At 45.6% G+C, this 16665-nt stretch overlaps 1 protein-coding gene across 2 annotated transcripts; it reads left to right on the top strand.

Moving 5' to 3' along the window:
- Positions 1–11516: 11516 nt before the first annotated feature.
- On the top strand, positions 11517–16199 carry LOC114681184 (CDKN2A interacting protein). 2 transcript variants are annotated; one of them, XM_028854528.2, is made up of 3 exons: positions 11517–12072; positions 12599–12698; positions 13307–13395. In XM_028854528.2, exons 1-3 carry the CDS (start codon positions 11813–11815, stop codon positions 13313–13315), a joined length of 369 nt encoding a protein of 122 aa, XP_028710361.1. In that variant the 5' UTR covers positions 11517–11812; the 3' UTR covers positions 13316–13395. The 2 variants fall into 2 exon arrangements, with proteins under 2 accessions (XP_028710361.1, XP_028710360.1); XM_028854527.2 differs by having other exon boundaries at positions 11571–12072; positions 12599–12729; positions 13307–16199.
- Positions 16200–16665: the final 466 nt, after the last annotated feature.

The following is a 16665-nucleotide window of genomic DNA, read 5'->3' as shown; positions in this document are numbered from 1 at the left end:
TCTACATACAGCATTGCTTTTTCCTCGTGCGTCATAAGTGGCTGTATCCACATCTAACATATAAAAACAAATTTAGAAAAGCTAAATAATTTGCCTAAGCCCACAGTATTGTTAAACAGTGGAGCTGAGATTCAAACTCAGGAATGTCTGACTCCTAAGGACAGTACTTCTTTAAACCAAGTTAAGTGGCCCGATGAATGTTCATGGGGCCCCTGGATTTCTTCAAGAACATTCCTTCCTGCTAACACACGGCTTACAGGTTTGTAGCCACCACACATTCCCTTGCTGGAGCCCTGGGAGCAAAGAGTCCCCCATTTCCTCCTGATGGAGCTGACAGAAAACACCCACAGCTCTGATCTTAGAGGGAGTAAGATGTGGCTCCTTCTGGAGCCGCGTTCAACGACCATGGCCTGGGAACACAGACTTAGGTCGCCCTAAATTCCATGCTACAATGTGGAACGAGTTTTGTTGAGTTTTTATGGTTTTGTGCAACAAATAAAGCCATGACAAGGCAAATTTAAAATAAACAGTGGGTACATCAGACCAACAGTGACAGCAAGATCAGGGAAGCTTTTCTATGGGACCAAGATGCTACCAGATGGTATTCTCAGCTTTTGGGTGGGCGGAAGCTAGTGGTCTGCTAAGTTAATAGATTCCAAAAGGATTTTATCTATTAGCTACAAGATGTTAGTTAAGAACCAGAGGTGGGCAAGAAAGGGCTATTCTAGAGGGTTCAAACTAGCCCGAGATAAGGTCATTCCATTAGCTCTGGACCTGCAACATTCCAACCTCTTTCCTGCTGCCATCTTAGTACCTGGACTAAGTCTTGGTTTATTCCTAGCTGATTCCTAATCGACACCCTTCATGGGTGACTAGTCAGATGTCACCAAGGAGCAATAAGAGGTAGGCAGCCCAATCTTGAACCAGACGGTGAGAAATCTACGTTTGCTGGCTTTCCACTGTTTTTCTAGCACTAACCAGTCGCTTAACCACTTCTAAAGACTGGCTTCCTTGTGTAGAAAATAAACGTCTTTAAGGTCCCATTGAGGTCTGACTTTCTGGAGAATCAGGGCCAGGTTTATTATCTTATCCATCCTGAACTGCACACCTCCAGACATTAACTCTCCTCCGTGTGCTCTTTCTAGGTTTAGATCTTACCTATTCGAGGATAAGTTACAGAATTTCACAAAGGGACGGGAAGGAAATGTCCAGTAATGCCTCATCTTTTTGCCATTAAAAGGAGTGTGGAAATCGATATGATGAAATTGTATACTACCATATAAAGAAATAAAAGGATTTCTATTTAAAAAACGTTTGTCACTTTGGTTAAAATGTGGAGAACAGGAAGTTCTCTTGGCCACAGCATCTCCCAGAACACTGTCCTGTGGCCCTTGAAACTGTCTACTCTGTAAGACCTTTGTAGGTTGCTGGGCATGGTGTGTATGCCTGGAGCTCCGGTGCTTGGGAGGGAGAAGCAGAAGGACCACTAACTAGTTCAAATCTGGACTACAGGGTGAGACACCCCCCTACTCCAGTAAATAAAGAAAACCTTTTCCCATATTCACAGTGCAATTGTCTCTGCTTCCTCCAATGTAAATTCACGAATTTATTGGCGGTGTTATTCTTCTTCCATGATATTGACCTTGCTCTTGTCTTATTATTCTTGGGGTAGAAACATGACTCAGACCTTTATAAATGAGAAGATTTCATACCCCTAGTCAGAGTGTTTATTTAAGGCATAGAGACATGAGCCGACAAATCCAACAAATTCCCAACCAAGCCTCAGCAGAGAGGTGATGTTGGACCCCAAAGTTTAGGGTCTCAAGTGGGCGCCCCAAGAACCCAAACTCCAGTCCAGTTGATGCACTAGCAGGAGGATTTATTAAGCTTCTATATAGAAGGGCAAACTCTGCTCCTAAGAGCAAGAGCTGCATCTTACTGCAGCCCCACGAGGGCTTTTAAAGGAAAAACCCACAAGATTACAATTCCCATACAATTTCGTTTCACAGGATCATGGTCTGATCACAGAGGGGGTACAGTTATGTCAACAGGAACAGTCTTCCTGAAACCTCAAGGGGGGCATATAAGGGCAGGAGTGGAGTTTACACAAAGGTCACAGTGGTCCTTTCTGGAACACCTGCAACTATCCCAGTCACAGTTGAGCACATCTCTTAACAGAAATCTTTTTACATTGTTATATGGTTGCAGGGGAGATTAAACAATGGCTAAGTCAGGTTGCCCTTGGAACTAGATTTTTAGTTTCTCATTTCCTGGTGCTTGAAGTTTCTCTTTTCCTGAGGCTTGGGGGTGTAAGCCTGAAGGGCTAGGGTCTTTCAGTGAAAACTGTCGTGAATTACCAGCTCTCTCCCTCCAGAGACTGCTGTGCCCTGAAGAGTGTATGCAGTGAGTTAAGAGAACCATTTTGCCACTCCCTTGAAAAGCTTGATTGAGACCCATGCCACTCAGAGAAAGCAAGGTCAACAGATCCAGAGAAACAGGCTTCCTGGTTATACTGAATCCCTGGCTCCTACAATCTGTCCTCTTAACTATGGTGGCCAATCAATGCTCTTTGTTGTTGTTGTTGTTGTTGTTTAAACAGATGCCATTTTAAATCACACACACACACACATTCTTTTTCCAATGCTGGGGATTGAACCCAGGGCCTGCTGAGTTCCAGGTAAGCACTGAGATAAAATCTCTAACCCTTGGTTTCTTGGGACAGGGTGAGTCTCTGCATCACTGTCAGTGAGACCTCAAATTTCTGGTTTTCTTGCCTCCATTTCCTGTGCACTGGGATTGCCATACACACGCCACCACACCCAGCTTGCATAATTATTATTGTCACTTGTAATTATAAGTAATCAAGCTAGAATGTGTGGACTTGTGGAGAGTGTTTATAGTCAAGTGACTTCTCAAGAGGAGACACCCAAGGGACCTCATGAAAACTGAACTCACTTGGGCACAATGCCGCACACCTTTGTCCCAGCATTCATGAGTCAGAGGCAGGCAGATCTCCATGAGTTTGAAGACTGCTTAGTCTGCATTTTGAGTTCCAGAACAGCCAGGGCTATGAAGAGAGACCCTGTCTCAGGAAGAAAAAAAAAAGAAAGAAAGAAAGAAAGAAAAAGAAAATTGAGGTCAGCCTTATATGTTATATGAACTCATGTGTCAGCATGAAAGACAAAAATAAATATGATCGAAGTCAATTGCTATGGCACCAGACAAGGAGGTAATGTGGGCTCACATTGTATATGACGCAGGTGTGTGCTAATTTTAGAAACGAACCCACATAAAGGGTCGCTTCATAGTCTCATTTAGCCCTCAAAGTGGATTAATGGATTAACATCTGTTAATGCTAAATTTTATTTTTTTATTTATTTTTTTTTTTAAGACAGAGTTTCTCTGGCTATCCTGGATCTCACTCCGTAGACCAGGCTGGCCTCAAACTCAGAGATCCGCTTACCTCTGCCTCCTGAGTGCTGGGATTAAAGGTGTGAAACCACCACAACCTAGCTTGTTACTATTGTCTTAATGCAAAACCAGAGGCCTTAGTACAAACCAGGTGGATGAGTGTAGCGTTTTCCACACTGCTAATTTACCACAGGGATTAAATTTTTATCATAAAGGCATATTTTGGACTACCCAGATATGGACAATGGGGACTCTCCTTTAGAATTTCCTCATATGATATTAGAGGCAAGAATTATTTGCCTAAAACTGATGGATGAAGGAAGTAAAGATGGCTGGGCGGTGGTGGCGCACACCTTTAATCCCAGCACTCAGGCGGATCTCTGTGAGTTCAAGGCCAGCTTGGTCTACAGAGAGAGTTCCAGGACAGGCTCCAAAAGCTACACAAAGAAACCCTGTCTCAAAAAAACCGAAAAAAGAAAAAGAAAAAAGAAAAAGAAAGAAAGAAAGAAAGAAAGAAAGAAAGAAAGAAAGAAAGAAAGAAAGAAAGATGAAACATAATATTTGAATTTATGAAAGGTGACCAACCAGAAAACTTCTTGTTCGTTGTTTAGACAGAATCTCTATGTAGCCCTGGCTGTCCTGGAACTCGCTATGTCGACCAGGCTGGCCTGGAACTCACAGAGATTCGCCTGCTTCTGCCTCCCAAGTGGATTCGTTTATTTTTAATGTGTGAGGGTGTTTTGTCAGCAGGTGGACCACGTCTGCTTGGTGCGCTCAGAAAACAAAAGAGAGCGGATCCCCTGGATCTGGACTGGATTTATGCCATGTCGGTGCCGGGAATTGCATCCAGGTTGTCTGGAATTCTGAGCAGAGTCACTGAGCCATCCTTCCAGCCCCAACAGAAAAATAATGTTCAAAGTTGGGGGGAAGATTAAGAAATGGAAGTGTAAGAATAAGAAAGACATAAATTGTCTTCAAAGCTGGTCTGGTGGAGTGGGACCAGAAGTCAGGGAGATTTCCATTTTCCTTTAATGCTTTTTTTCATTTTACTTAAACATTCATTTTTCCATCCATGCATGTGTACTTTACAATTTACTAAAAACTGGCCACAGCTTAAGCTGTGTTTATCTGAGGAACTTTCTTTTCTGCTTTCCAGAATGTCCATTTCAAGCCTTCTCAACTCCACCAGACACATTTCATTCTCAACTCCATCTCAACTGTCCACCTCCAGAATTGTAAATCTTCCTGCTGTGGTTTGAACCTGGAGCCTCCGAAAGGCTCAAGTATCCTAAAGGCTTGGTGTCCCAGCTGTCGGCACTACTGGGAAGGGGTAGAATCTCTCTGGGTGGAGCCCAGTTGAAGGACAGAAGATCATTAGGAAGGGTATGTTCTTGAAGAAATATTGAGACCCCCAACGCCTACCTTTCTCTGTTCCTCAGCACCCATGAAGCCAGCAGACTCTCTCCACCTTGAACTCTCTACGCTATATTCTATCCAGTTACAGGCAGAGAGTGACAGAGTCAAGAAACAGCAGGCTGGAACCCTAGACCAAATCAACCTTTCCTCTCTTTAACTTGACTTCCTCAGATGCTCTGTCACAGTGGCAGAAAACTGACTGGTACAGGTTTTTTTTATTTTTTTATTTTTATTGTTTGTTTGTTTTTTTTAAATTAGAGAAACTGGCCTGGAGATATACTCTGTAATGGTGTGCTTGTGTACGCTGAATTGCAAGAAGGAAAGAGGAGGAGGAGGAAGGAGCGGCAGCCATCTAAAAACAATCTCTACCTGCATGGCTTTCAGTACCCATTCTACTTTTTTTTTTTTTTTAAGATTTATTTATTATGTATACAGTGCTCTGCCTGCATGTATGCCTTCACACCGGAAGAGGGCACCAGATCTCATTATAGATGGTTGTGAGCCGCCATGTGGTTGCTGGGAATTGAACTTAGGTCCTCTGGAGAGCAGGCAGTGCTCTTAACCTCTGAGCCATCTCTCCAGGCCCAGTTAGTTACCCAGTTTTTCTTTAGGATCTTCACTTTCTTCTCTTAGATCTACCAACCAGCATTTGTAAATCATGTTCAAGCTGTTCCTACCTTAAATTCAGAAGCTGTCTTGGCTGGCCTGGAACTCTATGTAGACCAGGCTGGCCTCAAACTCAGGGAGCTGTCTCTGCCTCCTGAGTACTGGATTTAAAGGCTTACACCACCATGCCTGGCTACCCATGACCATCTGGATCATCTCTCCTCTCTCTTTTCCAGCTAAAACTCTCCATTTCCTTCTTCTGCTGTCTATCTAGTATATGTTAATATATAATTTCCCTACTTCTATTAAATGTTCATTACACCATCACTCCAACAGAAACTCTTAAGCTCAGCTCACCAATGGATGCAATATCTAAATGATGGTAGTTTGAATGAAAATGGCCCCCATGGGCTCATAGAAAGTGGCATTATTTGGAAAGATTAGGATGTGTGGCTTTTTTTTTTTTTTTTTTTTTTTTTTTTTTGAGTAGGCGTGACCTTGTTGGAGGAAGTGTGTCACTGGGGATGAGCTTTGGGATTTCAAAAGCTCAAGCCAGGCCTGGTATCTCTCTCTTCCCGCTGCCTGTGGATCCAGATGTAGAACTCTCAGTTCTTCCAGCACCATATCTGCCTGCGTGCCGTCCTGCTTCCCGCCATGCTGATAATGGACCAAACCTCCAAAACTGTAAGCCAGCCCCAATTAGATGCTTTCCTTACAAGAGTTGCCGTGATCACGATGTCCCTCCCAGTGACGGAACTGAGACAGCAGTGAACACCAGTTTTCCTCTGAGTTGACTCTGTTGCTTCTAACGCAGGGCACACTCTTGTTAAAACAGCTCTTGTACATACACATGCAACCGTAATAATTGGGGAAGAGAGGCCACCAATTTCAGAGTGAGGGGGACATGTAAGGAGTTGAAGAGAGAGGTCTCAGAGGTGATGAGGGAGGAGACTTGGGAGGGCATGAGGGAGGTACTTGGCAGGGGCTGGAGGGAGGGAAGGGATAAAATGGTGCAACTATATGTTAATTAAATATGTATGCCAAGCATGGCGACATACACATTTAATCCCAGCACTCAGGAGGCAGAGGCAGGAGGATCTCTCTGAGATCGAGTCCACCCTGGTCTATACAGAACAGCTAGGGTTATGTAGAGAGATCCTGTCTCAAAAAAATAATAATAATTAATCAAATAAAATGTATATTAAAAAATTCTGGCTTTGACATTCGGGACTCCTTGCCTTATCACTTCGATCTGCATGACTTGTGACCTCACATATTTTGTGTCAAAATTTCCCCCTCACTGTGAGGTGTTTTTCAAACGAATCCAGAACTTCAGCCATGGCCCCTGGGCTGGAGTACTTACTTGCTCCTCACTCTTTATATAGGTCTTCATACCTTTGTGGCTTCCACGGTCACAGTCAAAAACAGAAGTTCTTCCCTTTAGGTTGTTCCACGGAATGCCACCTGGAGAAAAGCTGGGTTTTTAACAGATCCCTTCAGAAACAGGATCCCACAGTAGCTGCAATGGATGCCCTTCCATTGACAGCAGGAAGCCTAACCTTGTGAGGCGAAGAGGACGCCATTATACTGGCGCTTGAACTCAGTTATCCGAGGTAGTGGGGGCGGATATTCCTTTTAGTTCTGCCCAGCTTTCTCGTGGAGACAGGCTTAGGTGTCCTGGGCCGACAGTGACGCCACCTGGCCTCCCGGTCCAAGCAGGACAATTTCTGTTCAGGTCAGGGTACGTTGAGGGCTCCTCCTTGCTGGCAAGCACTTCACCGTTCAGTTCAGTTAGCAATAGGAAAAGGTTCAAGATTTTCTCTAGATCCTAAGACACTCTTATATGCACACATTTGCACACACATATGCAAATACACACTCAGTCTCTCTGTACATGGGTATATGTGCTTGCGTGAGGTGCATATGTTGGGAGAGGAAAAAAAAAAAGCATTGTGGTAGGTTCTGACACAAGGACCCTCCTCTCTGCTCCTTTGTCCTGGGGGCCAACCCTTGCTACTTCAGGACACTGCTCGCACTGTGTTCTATTACTGAGCTACGCACTCAACTGAAACAGTGGCTTTTCTCCGCACTGTGACAGATACCTGAAAAACACAACTTAAGGGATGGATGTACATGGGCTCATGGTAAGGGAATACAGTCCATCACGGAGCGGGCACCGTGGCAGCAGGCAGCTCCGCTCCACAGAGACACAGCTGTGCAGCCAGGACCCCTTAACTCCGAGCAGAACAGGAAGCAGAGAGGCCAACTGGAAGCCCAGTCGAGCTATAATTCTCAAGGCCCGATGCCCAGTGATCCTCCCAGGTCTCACCTCCTTGCAAAGGTTCCACAACCTCCAAATAGTGTTGTCAGCCAGAGACCAATTGTTCAGACATATGAACCTGGAGGGGACATTTCACATTTAAATCATAATGCTATCTTGTTGTTGGTTTTTTTTCCTTTAATATATACTATTCTTCTCAACTTTGTGGTCTATGGACTATGCCTTGAATCTTTATAATAAAAAATTACATCATTTAGTGTGTATGTGTGTGGGGGGGGGAGGGTACACAGGTGCCATAAGGCACACGTGAGTGTTCAGAAGATGTCTTAGGGTTTCTCTTATTGTGAAGAGACACCATGACCACGGCAACTCTTATAAAGAAAACATTTAATTAAAACTGCTTGCTGACAGTTCAGAGATTTTGCTGTGGGGTGTCTTTCGAAACAAAAAAAAAAAAAAAAAAAAAAAAAAAAAAAAAAAAAAAAAAAAAAAAAAAAAAAAAAAAAAAAAAAAAAAACTGTTGACGTTTTTTTTTTTCTGTACACTGTGAATATGTGTCGCTCTGATCGGTTGATAAAGCTGCATTGGCCTATGGAGAATGGAGCCAGCAGGAGAATCCAAGAGGGAATAGTGAGAGGAGAAAGGAGATTGTGGAGACCCCAAACCTCTGTCCAAGGAGCAGCATGTAATGGGACACAGGTAAAGCCACGGAACACATGGCAATACATAGATTAATAGTCACGGGTTGAGTTAAGTTATAAAAGCTGGCTAGTAAGAAGCCTGAACCATAGGCCATTAATTTGCAATTAATATTAAGCCTCTGAGTGATTATTTTATAAGCGGCTGCAGGACTGTGGGGCCGGGTGGGACTGGAGAAACTTAGGGCTACAAAGTTCAGTCCATTATTGTCATGGAGGGAACCATGGCAGCACACAGGCAGACCTGGTGCTGGAGCTGAGAGTCTTTACCTCTTGATCCAAAGGCAACGGGAAGTGAACTGAAACACTGGGCTTATCTTGGGCATATATGAGACCCCCAAAAAGTCTCCCTCCATAGTGACACACTTCCTCTAAGAAGACCACACCTACTCCAACAAGTCCACACCTCCTAATAGTGCCACTCCCTTTGGGGGCCGTTTTCTTTTAAACCACCACAGAGGACAACTTGTAGATGTTGGTTCTCTGTTCATCCTGTGGGACCCAGAGGTGGAGCTTGGAGGACCCTGCTGTTACCCATTGAGCCACCCACTAGTCCTAAATTGGAGCTTTGAAGAGTCCAAAACAAAAAAAAAAAAAAAAAAAAAAAAAAAAAAAAAAAAAAAAACAAGCTGCTGCAGCAGTGGTGGCACAGGCCTTTAATTCCACTAGGAAGATGGAGGCAGGCAGATTTGAGTTTGAGGCCAGCAGCCTGGTCTAAGTTCCAGAACAGCCAGCCCATGAGAAACTCTGTCTCAAAAAAAAAAAAAAAAAAAAATCCAAAGCAAAAATACATATATCTTTCCTGTAAAGTACCCGACTTTTGCAAATCAATACTCTAGTTTTCAGACTAATTGGGCTTTTATTCTGTTTTTTTTTTTTTTTTTTTTTTTTTTTTTTTTTTTTTTTTTTTTTTTTTTTTTTTTTTTTTTTTTTGTGAGAATGAAGGCAAACTGGGAAGGCACGTGCCTGTAATCTGAGACGGGCCTGGCTGTCCTGGAATTCACTATATAGACCAGGCTGGCCTCAAGCCCTGAGATCCGCCTGCCTCTGCCTCGAAAGTTCTGGGATTAAAGGTGTGGGCCACGCCACCTGCTACATAGTGTTTTTGCTGCTTACAGATGTTATCTAAGATTGTAACTAGCCTGGTAGAAATGAAGTTTTTCCTGGTCTTTGTGAGTTCCAGGACAGGCTCCAAAGCTACACAGAGAAACCCTGTCACAAGAAAAAGAGAGGAAAGGAGAGGAGAGAGAGAGAAATGAAGTTTTTGGATGGTTGGTTTTTCTTTCTGTCTTTTATTTTTCAACACAGGACTCTTCTGTGTAGCCTTGGCTGTCCTGGAACTTGCTCTGTAGACTAGGCTGTCCTCAAACTCATAAAGATCCACTTGCCTCTTCCTCCCAACTGCTGGGATTAAAGGTGTGGGGCACCAAGCCAGACCAAAATCAAAGTATTTTGAAGAGGCTCTTGATTCTCACTCTATTAGACTATTAAAACAATGGACCCCTAAGAAATGGGAATTTCCCCAAGAATCTTACGGAAAAGGCTCCAGCTAGAGTGGGTCTTTTATCTTCCTGTAAAAGAGTTCATGGTTCTAACCATTGTCCCAACCTCCTTACCGGATGAGACCCAATAATAGGACAATAATGGGCAGGGCCACGCCTTGACCCTTATTTAGATGCACATATTTTAAATGTGCATATCCTTGGCTTTCTATTTAAACTTCAATCTTATTTCAGGGCTCCAAAGACCCACTTGGGGTGGGGTGGGTGTCCCTGGGGATCTTTGTCCCTCTTTCCCATGTGGCCACACTGAAAGTCATTTCCTGCTTCCCACCACTAATTTGACTTTTTCACATGATTTATTGAGGCTGAACAGTGTTGGGGCACAGGCTCATGGCTACCCAAGTTTAGTAACAAAATGACTAATTTTGCTTGGATTATTCTGACAAGTATTTTCACAACAAAAACGCAAATATCTAGTGAGGAAAATTCAATTTCATAATTTATCACTATTACATATTACTACACTCAATGCTTTGATTTCATTAATTTTAGATGTATCTGTGGACTTGGAAATGTTAACGAACAAGCCAGAACTGCCAGTACTTTCAACTGTGACCACCTAAAGTAAAAATAAAAAACCAAAAAAAACAAAACCATGGGCTGGAGAGATGGCTCAGCCGTATGGGTGGCGCTCGAAAACCCGTAGCGCTCCAGCTCCAGGAGATCCATTGCCCTCTTGCCTCCAAGGGTATCAGGCACGCACATGATGCACAGTCGTGCATGCAAGCAGATCAGCCACACACGTAAATTAGAAAAACGATGCAAAAGCACAGTTGCCCTGAGAGAGGCCGGGCGGATGAGATAAACAGGCACCTTTCCACTGTGGCCCAACTGGCGTTAACAGTTCCTGTCCACAAGGAATCCAGCTACACGCAGAGCCTGCGGGCGCAGGGCTGGTGACAGTTCTTGGCTCAGAGACGTTAAGAGGAAGCCGGTATGGTCGGGGTTGACCCCTCCCCAGGACCTAAGAAACCGCGGAAACCGAGCCCAGAGCCTGCGACGTCAGTGCTAGGCCTGCCTGCAAATACGTTTGCTGCTCGCTTGGGAGAAAGTGGCACCCAGGCCTGCTCCGGTTTTGAATGTCCCGATCCCGCAGGCATCCCCACGTTCCCCCAAAACGCCCGAGCCTCGGAACGAGACTCGGTCCGCTTTCCCCCCAGGCACACGGCAGCCAGCTTTTGTTTATGTTGGCCTCGCTCACGCCCACGCGCACGCGCGCCGGCGAGCGTCGGGAGGGCGGGGAAGCGGCGACGCCCCGCCCACTGTCTCCACCCACCCCCGCCCCCGCCCCCCGGGCGCGTCGCGCGGTCCGACCCGGCCCGACTCCCGGGCGGAAACCCGAGCGTCGGCGTCACAAAGCGCCGCCGGAACGCCAACGCCGACGCCGACGCGGCCTCTCGACGGCGGGGGACGGGAGGCACGTCTCCCTCCTCAGTCGCCTCAGCCCCGCCCGCCCCGGCCGGGCGCGCCCTCCGAGGTGGACGCAAACCGCCGAAGTCGCGGGCCGGCCCGCCCCCCCACCCCCCCGGCGCCCGCAAGGCATCCTGGGAGGCGGCGCTCGCGCCGGAAGGCGGCGGCGGCGGCGAGGTTATAAAAGGGAGCGAGGCCGCGGCCGGCGGAAGTGGGCGGTTCGTTGGCGCCGGGCTCTGTTGTTTGGGGGCTTTTGGGAGGCTGCCGGAGGGGCGTTCTCCGGAGCGAGGGCCGCCGCTGCCGGTGCCGGTGCCGGTGCAGGCCGCCCGCTCGCGCCGCGGTAGCCGCCGCCGCCGCCAGCCCGGCCCGCCGCCCTTTGGCTCCGTGCGTGCGCTCGCGCGCTCCGCCCGTCCCCGCCAGGCCCCAACATGGCGCAGGAGGTGTCCGAGTACCTGAGCCAGAACCCGCGGGTAGCCGCCTGGGTGGAGACGCTGCGCTGCGAGGGCGAGACGGACAAACACTGGCGCCACCGCCGGGAGTTCCTGCTCCGCAATGCCGGGGACCTGGTCCCCGCGACGCCCGAGGAGGCCGCGGCTGCGGCCGCCGAGAGCGGGATGCGCAGCCGGCAGCTCCAGCAACTCGTCTCCTTCTCCATGGCCTGGGCCAACCACGTCTTCCTAGGGTGCCGGTGAGTGAGGAAAGCGTCGCTAGCCGGCTGGTCCCGGGCTGGGGTCCGCGCGCCCTCCCCCCTACCCACCCCCACCCCACCCCACCCCCGGCAGGTGCCCGAGGAGCGATCGCGGGGACCGGTGGCGCTGGGGAGGGCGGGGCGGGAAGCGCGGGAATCGGTGGAACTGCCGGTCCGTGTCCCCCCCAGCCCCCGAGGACATCGGTGGCAGCGCCGACCTGACTGTTGGCGGCGGGGGGCTTGGAGGGTGGGCGCGGGGCAGCCGGAGTTGTTAGCGTTCCCGCTCGCGGCACCCGGGAGACCCCCCGATGTCCAGGTTCGCGGGCACAGACCCGCCTCCCGAGCCCTCCGGCATTTGTTGGTGGCATCCCGGGGAAACAAAAGTTGTTGCTCGCGCGCGGTTGGTACGCTGTGGTGGCAACCAGGAAATGCAGCGTCCGCGGGCCCCGCATCTCGAACACTGCCGGGTACTTTGGAAAACAAAACAAAAAACACTTCTTGAAAGCGACTTTTGCTTCTTTTTCAGGTACCCTCAAAAAGTTATGGATAAAATTCTTAGTATGGCTGAAGGCATCAAAGTGACAGATGCTCCAATCCATACCACACGAGACGAACTGGTTGCCAAGGTGAAGAAAAGAGGGATATCGAGTAGCAATGGTTAGCAGATCATAGATGTGAACATACATAGGAGTTTAGAAAATAAGCTTGATAAAATTAGGAATTACTGTAATTACTAATTTTTAACAAGCCAGAATTTGTATAATGTATTAATTTAGTTGAAATGTTTAAGCTAAACTGTATGTCTGTCTGTTTTCAGTGCTGAATTTGTTTCCTTTGACTGCTTTAGATTTTGAGGTTCAATGTCTGATGCTGTTAACTTAAATTAGAAATTAATCCGTATTAATACTACTTTGTAAAGATATTAATGAAGTTTTTCCCTATCTTAAACTACTAGTCCTGAAATGCTTTTCTTTGTGCTTTTTTATTTTATTTATTTATTGTTTTTCAAGACAGGGTTTCTCTGTGTAACAGCCCTAGCTGTCCTGGACCTCACTCTATAGTCCAGGCTGGCCTCGAACTCAGACTCACCTGCCTCTGTGTCCCAAGTGCTGGGATTAAAGGCGTGCCTGCGCCCCCACTGCCGGGCTCACCTTTGTGCTTTTTTATGAATGGTTTGTTGATTAACATGTATACGGGTCTCCTAGTGAAATGCCTGTGTTTTTCTTCTTTCTAGAAGGGATAGAAGAGCCATCCAAAAAACGAGTCGTAGAAGGAAAAAACAATTCTTCGGTTGAGCGAGATCATGGAAAGAAATCTGCCAAAACAGATCGTTCATCGGCTCAGCAGGAGAACAGTTCAGCATCCACAGGGTCGTCTACCAAATCAGAGAGTAGTGGGGCCTCGGCTCGGAGCAGCTCTGGTGTCTCCAATCAGAACAGCTCCACCAGTGAAGGAGATCGATCTGTCTGCAGCCAGAGCAGCAGCACTTCCTCTCAGGTAACAGCAGCAGCAGGGGCTGGAAAAGCTTCTGACCCAGAAGCTCCAGATAAACACGGGTCAGCATCACTTGTTTCTTCATTGCTGAAATCCAGTATGAATAGTCACGTGACCCAGTCCACTGACTCCAGGCAGCAGAGTGGATCGCCTAAAAAGAGTGCTTTGGAAGGTTCTTCAGTCTCAGCTTCTCAGAGCAGCTCAGAGATTGAGGTGCCCTTGTTGGGTTCCTCTGGAAGTTCAGAAGTAGAGTTGCCATTACTGTCCTCTAAGTCTAGTTCAGAGACGGCTTCAAGTGGGTTAACATCCAAAACAAGCTCAGAGGCAACTGTTTCGTCCTCCGCTTCTAAAAACAGTTCCTCATCAGGCACCTCTTCACTGGCTCCCAAGAGCGGTTCAACAAATTCATCCCTGCTGACTTCCAAAAGCACTTCTCAGGTAGCTGCATCACTGTTAGCTTCCAAAAGCAGCTCCCAGAGCAGTGGATCCATGGCTTCCAAGAGCACTTCCTTAGCGAGCGTGTCTCAGCTAGCTTCTAAGAGTAGCTCTCAGAGTAGCACTTCCCAGCTGCCTTCTAGAAGTGCCTCCCAGTCCAGTGAGAGTGCTGTCAAGTTCTGTCGAAAGCTGACCGCTGAGGATGTAAAGCAGAAGCAGCCTTTCTTCAACAGACTGTACAAAACGGTGGCGTGGAAGTTAGTGGCTGTTGGTGGCTTCAGCCCCACTGTCAACCATGGAGAGCTGCTAACTGCAGCCATTGAGGCTCTGAAAGCAACCCTGGATGTGTTTTTCGTCCCATTAAAAGAACTGGCAGATCTGCCTCAAAATAAGAGCTCTCAAGAAAGTATTGTTTGTGAATTGAGGTGTAAGTCAGTGTATTTGGGCACTGGCTGTGGAAAAAGTAAAGAAAATGCAAAGGCGGTTGCTTCCAGAGAAGCACTGAAGTTATTTCTCAAGAAGAAGGTGGTGGTAAAGATATGTAAAAGGAAGTACAGGGGCACTGAGGTGGAAGATCTAGTGCTCCTTGATGAAGAATCGAGACCTGTAAACTTACCTCCAGCACTGAAACATCCTCAAGAGTTACTGTAATTTCTCCAAGTTATCACTGCATCCAGTATCTGGTCTTTGAAGAGAAGAACTGGCTTTTATATAATACAAGACACTGGCTTTCACAGATTTTGTATTGCTTTTTTCCAGTTTTGCAGAAAATTTAAATTCTAGTTCTCTTCACCGAAGTAGAAGTTGTAAATAATTTATGAGTGACAGTACCTATTAAAAGGCATACATTGACAGCATACCAGTGTGCTGTTTTATTTGCTGAGGAAAATACTGTCTTCTATTTTTAATGATATATTAGGTACGATGTGTAGTTCTGTAGAATCTCAAAATTTTTGTACTACCAATTTGGTGGAAATGTATTAAGTTGTCTACCATGCTTTGTTTTGTTTTGTTTTTTTTTTCTCTAACTTGATTAAATCACATGAAAGAAAAGGGGACCACAGTATTTGAATGTGAGAAATCCTTAAAGCAAGGTTTTAAGAATGTTGCTCATAATGTTGAACATCTGTTAAAGAATAAAAGGGAGTAGTTGCCTCAAAACTATTTTCATGAGGCATTGTAAACTTTTTTTTTTAAAGATACAAAACAGTATAAAGTACTTACTGTTATTTTATTCTGAAGTTGTTTAAAATCACCATGATTTTGACTGCTGCTGATTCTTAAGCAGGTTAATTTATGTTTTAAGGTTAAATGCAGTTTACACTTTCTTAAAACATAAATGTGGGTTTCTATATTAAACATATTTTGTGACTACTAATATTAACAGATTGATTTGTTTAGATATTAAATGCTTTAAGCTATTTTACCTTTTCAAGAAGTTGTGTTTTTTTTTTCCCCCTGCCCTGGAATCAACCCAGTCTGACTTCTCCCTGCTATTTATAGTAAAGTACAAAAGCAAGTAGTTTTCATAGTGATACACATTTTTATGGGCAGGAAATTAGAGCTTCTATTAGAACCAGGTGGTTTTGTATTTGCAGATTTCAGAAGAATGTGGAGAAGACTAGAGAGCCATGGTCAGTTCTTAATGATTGTAGTCATGTGAATTGCATCTGTTGGTAATGAAGTAGACTTGTCTTAGGTGATTTTACTAATCTGGTGTGCTTGATTTTTTTTTTTTTAAAAGTCTGGTCTAAGGTGTTTGATCTTATTGGCTTTGGCTTTCTAGGTGTTGCACACTGAACAGTAATGGTGATAATGTACAGAAAAGAAAGGGGATCTCAGAGTTTACTAGTTGTACTGGAATCCGATGGTTGAAAATAAGCACAATTTAAGTGTGTAAAAATTACTTTGTAGTTTAGGAATAATAAAGATGCTTAGTTTCCTGTGCTTGAACTGAAATAATCAGGGACATTTGTATTTTGCCAGATAACCTTTTAAAATTGTTTTTTGGGGATGGCTCATTGGATACCAGAGCAAAATCTATATTCTGTAAGTGGGCTATCTTTATATATTGTGGAGAGCAATAACATAAGTAAATTGTAAAAACACCTTCGAGTTTCTTCTGTGCTGTATTTTGTGAACCAATGCTTACCAGAAAAGTGAGCCAAATATTAGAATAAATACATGTCTGAAATACATCTGATTAGATGATTGGGTAATTTCCTAAAATGGCTTGTTTTAAACAAATTTATAAAGGCTATTCTATTGAAAATCTTTTAAATTGCAATCAGCTTTAGATGTGGAAGAGTCTGTTCTCTTAATAGACCTATAATTCCAGCTACTTGAGGCTGAGTCAGAAAGAGTGAAGTTAAAGGCCTTGGAGCTTTACAGAGCAGTGTGTGGCCCTGTCTGAAAAGAGAAAGTCAAAGGATCCTGAGATTAAGTGCAGTGATAGTTGGTTGCGGCGGCACACACCTTTAATCCCAGCACTCAGGAGGCAGAGGCAGGTGGCTCTGAGCCTGGTCCACAGAGTGAGTACTAGGGCTACACAGAGAAAGCTGCCTAGAAGCTCCAAAGGTAGGTAATAGAATGCTTACTTATTAGCATGCAAAGAAACCCTACGTTGAATTTCAGGTACCTCCACAAAACAAGAACAAAACCCAA

The sequence above is a fragment of the Peromyscus leucopus genome, chromosome 17, assembly GCF_004664715.2.
Source record: "Peromyscus leucopus breed LL Stock chromosome 17, UCI_PerLeu_2.1, whole genome shotgun sequence".
In the NCBI taxonomy this organism is placed as follows: Eukaryota; Metazoa; Chordata; class Mammalia; order Rodentia; family Cricetidae; genus Peromyscus; species Peromyscus leucopus.
Note: the sequence above shows the minus strand (reverse complement) of the source record. Positions and strands in the feature narration are given on the sequence as shown.

What these genes read in the sequence shown, in the direction of transcription:
- LOC114681184 (XM_028854527.2), top strand. Translation starts at nt 11,813, where the DNA reads ATGGCGCAGGAGGTGTCCGAGTACCTGAGCCAGAACCCGCGGGTAGCC. An exon ending in CACGTCTTCCTAGGGTGCCG is followed by an intron (nt 12,073 to 12,598) that starts GTGAGTGAGGAA and finishes CTTCTTTTTCAG; the next exon opens with GTACCCTCAAAAAGTTATGG. An exon ending in AGGGATATCGAGTAGCAATG is followed by an intron (nt 12,730 to 13,306) that starts GTTAGCAGATCA and finishes TCTTCTTTCTAG; the next exon opens with AAGGGATAGAAGAGCCATCC.